This window comes from Macrobrachium nipponense, chromosome 3, assembly GCF_015104395.2.
Source record: "Macrobrachium nipponense isolate FS-2020 chromosome 3, ASM1510439v2, whole genome shotgun sequence".
In the NCBI taxonomy this organism is placed as follows: domain Eukaryota; kingdom Metazoa; phylum Arthropoda; class Malacostraca; order Decapoda; family Palaemonidae; genus Macrobrachium; species Macrobrachium nipponense.
Genome location: NC_087202.1, coordinates 61,031,541 through 61,044,494, shown reverse-complemented (window position 1 = coordinate 61,044,494; position 12,954 = coordinate 61,031,541). Strand labels below are relative to the sequence as shown.

Genomic DNA, 12,954 nt, shown 5'->3' with positions numbered 1-12,954 from the left:
CAGGAAATGGTATGAATAAATTCATTGTATGTAATTTGCCTTTATACATATCCTAAAACATTAATGACATTCCGTGAGCAGTACTTTTGAAATGCAAAACATTAACATTATGAAATATAAACATCTTTATTATTTTATGAAGACAAGAACGCCACAACCCGAATTTGAACCTCCCGCTGAGAGTACGTCAACTTTCTGTCAACCCCGAGGCTGTTCCTCCCACAACTCCTCCACCCCAAATTTTCTGATAAGCTTACATTTCTACGATAGCATTTTGTTCTTAGGCGTTATACAACATCAGCAATGTACAATAAATATATTTTTCTTTTTCAAACAGCCAATGGCATGATTGCGCTAAAAATCTAGCTAGAAATTTAAACATTAAAGTTCATGCGTTTGAAATATATTTCAAGTCTATAGCTTCGGAGAGCGTTGTTTCATAACTGTTAACTATTATATAATAATTTGGTATGTAACTTCTTAATACTTAAGTTTATTACAACTGGTATTTACATAACATTACATAATTTGGCTCTTATCTTAATCTATGGCCGTATAATCACAATTCTGTTCTTAGGCGTTATACAACATCAGCAATGTACAATAAATATATTTTTCTTTTTCAAACAGCCAATGGCATGATTGTGCTAAAAATCTAGCTAGAAATTTAAACATTAAAGTTCATGCGTTTGAAATATATTTCAAGTCTATAGCTTCGGAGAGTGTTGTTTCATAACTGTTAACTATTATATAATAATTTGCTATGTAACTTCTTAATACTTAAGTTTATTACAACTGGTATTTACATAACATTACATAATTTGGCTCTTATCTTAATCTATGGCCGTATAATCACAATTCTGAAACAGTGTAAAAACAAAACTGAGAGATTCGGACAACACATTCATCCAATCAGCGACAAGCAGCTAAGTGCAAGTTTGCCAAGTTTAAAAAAATTGACTTAGTTCATCAAGCCCCGTCGAAGACACCACTCACGGTCAAACCTCAACTGTCAGGTTTGTCGATCCGGCTTGACTGCCGGGCTTGATCAGATCTGACTTGACTAAAAAACACCCCACCCCTATTCAAACTTGCTTAAACCCCGCCCATTTCGATCGGGCATGACAAATCCCACCTGACTTGAGTGGAATATTATAAGCCATCCAGAATCATATAAATGTATAATTATTTACTCCTGTCAAGGATCATAAGTTTTTTTTTATTCTACAAAGAATGTACCCAGGCGACCTTGGCCACTTGGTGCAAGCAATGAATCTTTGTACTGTGATGTAACCTGTTGTATTTATCCTCAGGTGAAGCACAATCTGCGAGTATATATAAAAAAGCTACGAAACATTGAAAAATACTTTTATTCTCTCTCTCTCTCTCTCTCTCTCTCTCTCTCTCTCTCTCTCTCTCTCTTAATATCTGAATACCTTTGCATGGACAGATGTGGTCTGAAAGGTAAGCACTACACCAACTTCGCATTTTATCTTAGTGATTCGTATTCAAGAAGAATGTTCTGTAGTGAAGCTCCACATCTCAAAATATACATCGTTAGGGTGCGTCCACACGGTCGAACGATGTCCGACGGACAAACATTGTTACCATATCATGGGCGAAGCAGGATGACGTCATAAGCGTTAAAACGATGGAAATAGGTTCTGGCAATAAACAGTGGCACCAGATGAGGTTGCATACCAGTGTTCTTGCTACGCTCACAAGGCGAAGACCGGCAGACAATTGTTAATTGGTAACAATGTTTGTCCGTTGGACACTGTTCGACCATGTGGACGCACCTTTACATGAACGCTCGTGTATACTACTGCGAGACAGAATAGAATGGGAAATAAAACTGAAATTGTTGTCTAAACCGGGAAGAGAGGTTGACCATGACTACGTCCATTTAATAAGCCGTGCTTTACCCCTTACTTGTGTTTTCATTTATATTACTTTCGTAAACTCTGTAATATCGTCTGATATAGACTCAAATAATTTTATTTAATATTATCCTTAAGTGTCATTATCAAAGGCAGTAGGATAAAAGCTGCATGGGGGAAGTGGAGAAAGATAGCTAGAGTAGTATGTGATAAAAAAATGTCAATGAAGCTAAAAGTCAAGATATATAACACTGTAATAACACCACCGTTAATGTATGGAGCAGAAACATGGGCTCTAAGAAGAAAAGAGGAAGTAAAGATTCAGAGAACAGAGATGAGAATGCTGAGTAGATTATGGGAGCATTGCTGTTTGAGAGATTAGAAAATGATGAAATAAGACGAAGGGAAGGCTTAGTGAAGATTACAGAAGTGATAAGAGTGTCACGATTGAGATGGTATGGCAGTGGCAGATCTAAAAATCTCTCATGTATGTATATAATATATATAATATAATCCTAATATAATATAATATATATATATATATATATATTATATATATCTATATATATATATATATATATATACACACACACACATATATATATATATATATATATATATATATATATATATATATATATATATATATATGTGTGTATAATATATATATATATATATATATATATATATATATATATATATATATATATATATATATATATATATATATATATATTACGGTTTTTAATCTCCTCGTCATCCCAGTATCATTAATTTTTAGTTATTTGCTAGAAGAGCAGCCATTTTTACCCCCACCTTTAAAGCATTGGGGAGATTGGCATGTCCGGTCTGGGGGGAAAATAATCCGTTAACAACTAGACCTAGTGTATAGGGTAAGAAGGGCAGGTTGCAGGGGTTATGTAGGCTTCTTGGTGGGCTTTAGGTACTCCTACCTTTAGACCACTTTTCCCACAAATCAGCTGGCTGTGTTTTTGCATCTTTCCAGACAATGCCGTAGGCAGTGTGTGATCCCAGGCTGCTTGGAAATGCCCTGATTCGCCCTCAGTCGACGCCAGCGTCTGTTATCGGGCAGATATGCTTGCCTCTGACTTGAGTTCAGTCCCTTTGTTTCGTCGTCGCTGGTTGGAGCCCTCCTCAGACATCACGATACATGTGCAAGCCACTAAGGACTACAGGTACGTCTCAAAAGTGCAAAATCCAACCAGTCCTATTCCTTCAAGACGAATCTTGCTATTTCAATTTCCAAATTTTCCTTTTATAACTTCTCTACTGAACGTCCTTTGTCCACCATCGCAGCACGTGCTACCCCTGTGGCCTGTCCAAGATTAAGTAGTCATTGAACTTTTCATTTAAGCACTAGAGTTCCTCCTCTTGTGTGTGATTAAATATGAACACCCTCCATAGTGATTAGCTGAGATATTATGCAAGAAGTCTTTAGTTTATGTTGTGTGTAATTTGGGAATTCATTACCAGATTGCTGAGTCCATGCTCCATCTCCTCGCAAGCGCTTGTATTACCTGAATTCATAAATTTGGAAACCAGCATTGCAGTAGATGCTGATTTCGGCCAGTTCTTCCATTTTGTGAAAGATAAGAGTGTTCCAGACAGGTCACGGCCTCCCCCACATGGCACACCTGCCTTGCATTTATCTCAGGCCATTCAACGCTTGTAAATAAATGTAAATTAGATGAATCCACTGGGTTTCCAATGGCGACCTTGCATTCCCTTTAACAATCATCCAAGTTAAGTCATAAGCTCTCCATTTTCCCATATTTCCTCTTTTTTTACCCTTATGTTTTGGACAAATGCCATATCTAACGTCCCGGGACACGTGGAGGGCATCACCCGCCCGTCCCTGGACACCCAGGACAATTGGTGGGCCTCAACTGCCCGTCCCGGGACAATCATCGGACCTCGCCCGCCCGTTCCAGGACACACAGCGGGCCTAGCCCGCCCATCCCAGAACAAGTAGCGGGCCTCGCCTGTCCGTCCTGCTACACGTGGTGCGCCTTCCCTGTCCATCCCAGGACATGTGGCTGGCCTTGCCCGCTCATACCGGGACACCTGTCGGGCACCGCCTCCCATTCCTGGCCCATCTGACACTGTTGGGCCCCGCTCGCCCGTCACGGGACGCGTGCCGGGCCCTGCCCGCCCGTCCCGGGACAAATGGCGGGCCTCGCCCGCCCATCCCGGGACAAGTGGCAGGCCTCGCCCACTCGTTCCGGGACACGTGGCAGGTCTCGCCCTCCTGTCCTGGGACACCTGGCGGGCCTCACCCTCCCGTCCCGGGACACGTGGTGGGCCTGTCCCATCACATTGTTTTAAAACTGAAAATTTCCTAAAGATGATGAAAATTTGAATTCCATTTTCAAGTGTTCAGTCTCTGACTAATTAATTATGTAGTATAGTACAGGGTGTTTCGAAATTAGAGGACCCCCCCCCCCCCCCCGCACACTCCACAGAACATTTCTATAGCTATGGAATGCATCCGCCTACAGTTCCAGTGCCTGTTATTTAGCATAACACTGAACCGTCTTCTCTACCAGAGAGAGAGACCCGGTGCAGTGGTTTTCATCGAGACACAATAATCCATATTTAAGATATTTAATTATCTAAATAATTTTGTCTTGAGACCACTAAACTAAACAAAAACAAGCAAATGCTGGCACATTTCATAGCCATACAAACTGGCATTGTTAAGAACGCAGAAGTCTGTAGAAATAGTTATGTAGGGAATATATTACCTAGGAAAATCTACTAGTAGAGTTATGGTAGATGAAGGCGAAGGAGAGGTAGAGAGAGAGGTAGAAACTGAACGCAAAATAGGATGTTTGAAAAGTGAGACCCATAAAGCCAGCGCCTTCGACAAAACAAAATGTGATGAGGCAAGTTGTAACCTTGACCATTCAAGTGGGTGGTTACGATGGATCACGGCACCCACTAGGATTCGCCCAAGAGTGGGACCGGAATCAGTAGGCGTTCAAGTTCAACCAATTAAGAATAAATTGGGTGTTCTCCAGTTGAAAAGGAGGAGGAGTCTGATTTATCTTTATTTTCGATTACTTATTGGAAACAAACTAATGATGACATATGACAGGGAAACAGTTTTAATCTGTCCTTGGTCCTGAATCAAATATTGGTGCAAATACAGCAGAAGCTCAACTTCTCACTGCATAAAGGAAACATAATTTCAGGTCTATTTTAAATGTATTATGATGTAAACAGATATTAATATAGTAAATTCACATCACTGGTGCATCTAATGTCTAGGCCAGTCCCTTACGACGCTCCTGATTGGCTGTTGATAAGATAATTACTGGGCTGGAAACTCTCAGTCTATCTCAAGAGTTCACATAGACAGGATGTATGTTCAACCTCTCATGAGGGATACGTCTTTCAAAAGCATCCATCAGGAGAAGTGGAACATCCATCCTGCCTATGTGAATGCTCCAGCCCTGTCATTGGCTTATCAACAGCCAATCAGGAGCGTCATAAGGGACTGGCCTAGACATCAAATGCACGGCTGATGTGAATTTACTATAGATTGAATAATGTGCACTACTAATTTTACTTCAACATAAATGTCATAGATGACATGATAATGGATTGGCGATCTGGGAAGATAGAATGCTTAGTCCGCATAATTATGGTTGCCACTTGATCTTTACGAGTTTTGCAGAGATGCAGGTATATATAATAATAGAAGTTTCATTGTCTATGAAACGTGAGTTCCAAAGATATATTTTTGAAACTCTGGACATTACTTTTGTACATAGCAAATTAATTAAAAGCAAGAATTCTGGCATTGAAAATCCTTCGTTGAAAACACTGAGTATCGTACTTGTTTAGCGTACTACCTACTAGCAATAAAAACTGCATGCCCATAGGAGATTGTAGAGTTAATTGATCACTTGTTTACTGCACCTATTCGTAAGATATGATGATCATGAACTTCGCACAAAATAATGGGAGGTTAGAAAATATTTAAAAATTATATAAATTTTGTTATACTTAAGGTACATTACTAAAATATATATATATATATATATATATATATATATATATATATATATATATATTATATATATACATACATATAGATATATATATATGATATAGATATATGGTAAAAATGTTCTGTTACAACAGATTTACAGGAAAATCACTTCCCCAGAGATTTATACAACACAAACGGTCAGTTAGGTATGGACAAATGAACTCGTCTATTTTCAACCATATAAATGACATAACCATAGAATAAACTGGAATTTGTCACGTATAATTTATAGCAACAACTGCCGGAACAAGAGTCAAATGATGGAATCGGCCTTAATAAAAGAGAGGCAGGTAATGAACATCTCAAAAGGAGCATTGGATTCAGATTAAAGGAAGATTATCAGCGGGGATGACCTAAATTGGCTTACCTGTCGGTGAATCTCTTGGTATAAATACCACCTTTTCTGTAAACTTTTCTCATTCATCTACATGAAGAGGGAGACAGCAGTCTCAGAAATATAGTATTTTACTCTCTATATGTTGGTGTTTTTATGGGCCCCTTTTATTAGATATAGATATTTACATAGATATATAGAAATATATATACACACACACAAAAACACACACACACACACACACACATATATATATATATATATATATATATATATATATATATATATATATATATACATGTACATACATACATGCATGTATATACATATGTACACGCATACATATATATGTATCTACACATATATAAAAAAAGTATATATGCATATATATATATATATATATATATATATATATATATATATATATGCATGCATGTATATCATATATACACGCACATATATATATATATATATATATATATATATATAATATATATATATATATATATCTAATAAAAGGAGCCCATAAAAACACCAAAATGTAGAGAGAAAAGTACTATATTTCAGAGACTGCTGTCTCTCTCTTCAGGTATACCTGAAGAGAGAGACAGCAGTCTCTGAAATATAGTACTTTTTCTCTCTACATTTTGGTGTTTTTATGGGCTCCTTTTATTAGATGGAATTCTGTTGTTACAGAACACTTTTACCAGTCATATATATATATATATATATATAACATATATATAGAAAAATGTATATATACATATATATATGGATATATATATATAACATACATGCATGTATATACATATATACACGCATATATATATATATATATATATATATATATATAGTATGATATATATATATGTATGTATGTATATACACATATTTACATGTATATACATATTTATATTAATACTTATACATATATATATATATATATATATATATATATATATATATATATATATGTATATATATATATATATATATATATATATATATATATATTCATACATACATATATATATATATATATACATATATATATTCATACATATATATGCATCATACATATATATATATAGATATATATATATATATATATATATATATATATTATATACATACATATACATATACCTATATATGTGTATATAGCATATATATATCTTATATCTATTTATTTTAGTATATACAGAAAGTATACCATTATACCTTATATTTATTATATATAATATATAATCAATATCTATTATATCTATATATATAATCTATAATATATATCTATATTATTATATACCATACATAACATATGGGAAGTATTATTTTTTCCTTACATATTTGTCCCAGTTATTTTTACAGATAAGTTTATAATAAGCCTAACAGCATTTATGTATCAGTATATAACTCAATAAATCATATAGGAATTAATTTTATAATATATTAACAGATTAATTTATGTACATTAATCATATCACCGTCATATTATGATAAGAGTCTTATCTTTTATAATATTGTATTTGAATGAGAAAGTGTTTTAAAGCAAAAAAAATAATGCAATTTGTATATGATATATTTACATGAATGCGCCATGAAGAAATTGCTGTTGAAAATGCAGATGTGGAATCCGCATCCGCAAAAAAACTTGGATAGCTGCCCCGTAGACTTTATTCTGCATAGCAGACGAAAATTCCACACTTGACAACACTGCTACCATGTCTAGCTCACATGATTTTTCGACCCTCATATTACGTAAACCCCTGCTCCTCCCATCACGTTGAGATCTGTTGTAAGTTTAGGTGCCAAAAATAATACTATTTCATACGCGATTATCCGTACAAGTTGAGACCAGAACTAGTGTTGTACATAAGATTATTATTATCAGAAGACTAGGCTAGTGGCGTTCGGAACGTGGTACCTGGCATGAAGCCCGAACACCTACGTGAACGATCTTAGACCCATGGAAAGCATGCACACAATATTGCTACCGTCTGTATTTGGGGAGTTTAAGTCCGTCTGTATTACGTACCCATGAAACACCAGATCAGTGAGTTCAGATTAGAGTTGACAGTTAAGCGTAACTAACCAACTCCCCCATGTTACTAGCGTCAAACATAATGCGTTCCGTGAAACATACAACAGGAATCTTCATGATTAAAAAAACCACTTGAGCTCTCCAAACACCCTACCACACTAAGGTCTGCTTCACGTAACCATCCTCCACCCCGCTGTGGGTCTGGCGGATGACCTGAACATTATTCTGAAATTATATCTTCGTGGCAATAGGATAAAAGGACTAGAATTGACAGTGGAGTGGTAATAAATCTAACAGAAGCTATTAACTGGTCCCTTGGGTGTGGAAATTTTGGGAAACGTGGTATACTGAATGGGATATGGAAAGAATGGCATTTATCGGTCTTGACTAAGCCAAAAATTAATTCAAGGCTACAACCCCGGTGATTATTTAAACTATTAGTATATTGAACGGGAGAATCCACAAAATTATTTTATTAAGAAAGAGGGAAATAATGAAAGTTAAGCGTTAAATGAAAACTCCGAGGCCTAAGGTGAGTTACCTAAACAAGCTAGAGGAAAAGATGGCTTCGATGACTTTGGGGTTCCCAGAGCAACTGTTGACCTACATAACCTTCTGGCTACAAAAGATTATAACTAGGCAATGTCAAATGAGATATTCAAGCCCAAGTCTAATGTTGAGAATGATATTGCAGAAGAGACACATTTCACTTATTTTCACCACAGCGTTTCAAAATGTAATTGAAATATACAAATCCTTTGCATTAGGCATTACTCAAAATTAGTTTTAAAGCAGCATAGGCCTATGTTCCTTCATTAGGCTACCGGCAGCTATCCATACCTTTGTCCACTATATTTTCTATCTGGTTATGGACGTTTGTGATGATTTACAAGCAATGGAGGGAGAGAGAGAGAGAGAGAGAGAAACATTCCTTACGGTGAAATAATAGCCGAGAATGAAGTCCTAAAAATCAGTGTACGTGACCTCATCATGGCAACAAGCTGAACCTTTACTTTCTGTCTCTACTTCGTACATTACCCTAACTAATTCCTCTCATATTTCGTCTTTGATATTACTGTAAAAGACAGGAAAACTCACCAACGTAGGTACAGACGTAATAACAAAACCGGCAAAGACGAGCGGAAGTAAACAAACACACACTAACACACTACATTCTAGGAATCTTAACGCAAAATACAACTTCTGATCAGCTGAGCTGCCGCCGCGCCGCGTCGCTGGGCATTGTGGGAAATGCCGGTCGTTTTCTTTTCTTTGAGGGAGAACTAAAAAGAAAAAAATGTAGACAGTTTGCTAAGAATATAATTTTATCAATGGTTCTTTAGCGCAGATGTCAATTGTAATGGATATTTAGAATTATTTATTATATTATATAAGATAAATTTTAGACATGAAGAAATTCATTGTGATAGGGTAAAGGAGTAGTCAGATCTATGAAAACAAATATAGTTTCACGCAGTATAGAATTATATAGTTTCATTAATTAGTACATCTATCTTGCACAACACTTATAAGTCGGGCTTATATCCAAAAGAGAGAGAGAGAGAGAGAGAGAGAGAGAGAGATTGATTTTCTAAAACTTGTAAAACAGAGCAAGTTAACTGACGTAGGTCATATTCCCAAAAGAAGTCTGGAGTCCTATCACTAGCATCTTGCTCACTGTAATTTCGTTGGTCTACCTGTTTACAATTAGGTCTAATGCTACCTACCTATCATCCTTGAACCAGCAGAAATGGGAGGATTCCGAATAATGTCTGTTTTTCGAAAGAGCTTGTCAAGAATGAAATTTATCAAGCAAATACCACGTATATATAACTAACCACGGTGATGGTTTGGACAAGTTACCTCGCTAATGAAGAGGATTGCCCAAATGAGACCTAACAAAATTACGAAATGACATCGCTACCCGCTACAGACAACATATATATATATATATATATATATATATATATATATATATATATATATATATATATATATATATATATACATATATATATATATATATATATATATATATATATATATATGTATGTATGTATATATACACATATATACATACTGATGCATATACACTGGTGAGGCTCCCCCACCACCGGTACTGATGGTGTTGAAAAGATATTTAAGTGGATATTTATTCGAGGTAACTTATCAGCATTTATCAATGATGTGACATCAACTTTTGATAAATAATTCTGTCTTTAAAACAGTGCACGATGGAATCAGCGCTGCATTTGAAGCGAAGGCCCTTTCGCACTATGTTGCACGTAAATGCGACACGATGTCACACTTACATGCGACTAGCAGTCGACTATTATCTCTAATGTACCTTTTCACACTAGGGGCCCTTTCACAGTATGTCGCACGTAAATGCGACACGATGTCGCACCTACATGCGACTAGCAGTCGACTATTATTTTTAATGTACCTTTTCATACTATGTCGGTCCGGCATCGCATTACAGCGCCGACAGGCCCCACTGGAGATGTCCGGTGCTGCACCCAGACGCGATTGCAGTTGGCCACTGAGTTTAATACGTGTCTTCACACTATGCGATTGTTTCCTGCATGTACGTGCGGCAGCAGTAGACTTCCACTGCATCTGGTGATCGGGTGCATTGGGTATAAAATCATTTGAGGGATATAAATAGTGTTATTCCCGTTGCTGAAAAACCACTGGTTCCATGCAACGAAAAAACACCATACAATAATAAATAGTGTTATTGGTAAATAATAAAGAACTAGAGATATGGATGGCTCAAGTATAAACTACTAAGAAATGATTTACTAAATGATTTGCTGTTTGTTTCATTTGGGTTACATATACGTTTTGATACTGAAATTATTAGAAGGTTATCGGCAAATTATTTACAGAAAAGAGGGCTAAAAGCTTTTGATTTCGATAAATATGATTTTTTTTTTTTTTTTTGTTTTTTTTTTTTTTTGAAGTTTTATAGTTAACACTTACGTTTTATTTACATATCAAAGTAAAAGACTTGTTTTTGAGATAGATATATCAGTTTATACTTTTGATAAATGGAGATGTTTCAGCTAACACTTGTTGCTTTCATTTATCCTTTTTTATTTCTATATGGAAAACAAATTTACAAGGAAACGTGCATATTATTTCCTCTTACCTGATGGTAACTACCAGTTATTGAGCTGGCGAAATAGCATCTCTGAATGTCGTATTTTCTTTAAGCAACTGGTCATGTAGACGTGACAAAAGTTCGTCAAAGGTTATTTTAGACAGTCTGAAGTAACTGAAAAATTTATCATTTCTCTTCAGCTCCTCGAAAAGTGCGAAAAGTGTGGCAAATGCACCATACAAGTGCCTTTGTGTATTCAAAGGGTGTACCCAGTACATTCTAGATTTTATCTTCTTTTTTCTCAAATGAAATAGATAAAGACAAATGTACGATTTGCGCAATTTTGTCTCGCATTTAGATCCGGCACTGCAATCGCATCTTGTAAGTCAGTCCGGCAAATTTGCCGGTCCGGTATCGCATTACAGCCGACAGGCCCCACTGGACATGTCCGGTGCTGCACCCAGATGCGATTGCAGTTGGGCATTATGTTCAATACTACAGCAGTAGACTTCCAGCGCTTCTGGTGATCGGGTTCCTAAAAAAAATTGTCAGTATGGAGAGCGAAATCGATATTGATCTTGGAATATCTTTAGTAGAGATGAAGCTTGTGTTATGGATTAAACTCTGGAAGACTACAAAAGTCGGAATTTAACAACAAATGCCTGGAGAGATGTTTGTTGTGGATTAAACAAAGAATTTGAAAATCTCAATGATAAGGAAAAGAATGAGCTTGGTAAGTTACACAATATTTATTTTTGTTTTACAATATCACATTTCTTTCAAAGCACTATGAATCATTGTTAGTTCATAAATTTTCACTTACTTGACCTTGCAGTTTACATAATATTTATACATATACGCAGATCTAATCTGATTTTAACTAACTTTAATCTAAATAACAAGTAAATTTTTCTCAATAAATGGTTAGGTTCTATTAGATTGGCTTTTATTTATTCAGTTATCTGTTCATTTATCTTTTTAATCATTCAATAAATTTAGCACAGAAATAAGCCTTAAACAAGTTATTTTATGGAGCTCAGAAAACTGCCTAAAGTAATTTACAGGTTTATGAGATCAGCCTTGAGCTGTCTGGCCCTTCCTGTGCCTTTTGACCATACGAAAAATTAATAAATAAAAAAAAAATAAAAAAAAATATGTCACTCCAAGTTACTATATTTTAAATTGTTGCCAGGCCAAACCTCCTTGTTGACTAATAAAATAATCACCAAAATTACTGCTTAGACGATAACTGAAAACTCTTCTTCTCTGTCAATTGTTTTCCACCATATGGTCGCATCATATTATTATGCAGACCAAATGCCTCATCACCTAAAATGACGTATGGCATTCTTGGTTCATGAGAATCAGGCAGTGGTTTGGGATGTGGTAGAGGAAATAGTTTTTGATTAATACATTTCCAGAAGGATGTATTCCTGAATGTCGTTGAATCACAATCCTTACCATGTGCTCCAATGTCTACGTAAATGAACTTATACTCTGTATCAACTACAGCCA

At 35.7% G+C, this 12,954-nt stretch overlaps 1 protein-coding gene across 1 annotated transcript; it reads right to left on the bottom strand.

The window, feature by feature from the left end:
• Window positions 1-3,644: 3,644 nt before the first annotated feature.
• LOC135222402 (collagen alpha-2(I) chain-like) lies at window positions 3,645-11,923 on the bottom strand. The gene is made up of 2 exons (XM_064260490.1): window positions 11,863-11,923; window positions 3,645-4,204 (listed from the first exon to the last, which is right to left on the bottom strand). The coding sequence occupies exons 1-2, from the start codon at window positions 11,921-11,923 to the stop codon at window positions 3,645-3,647; spliced, it is 621 nt and encodes a 206-aa protein (XP_064116560.1).
• Between the last annotated feature and the right edge of the window lie 1,031 nt (window positions 11,924-12,954).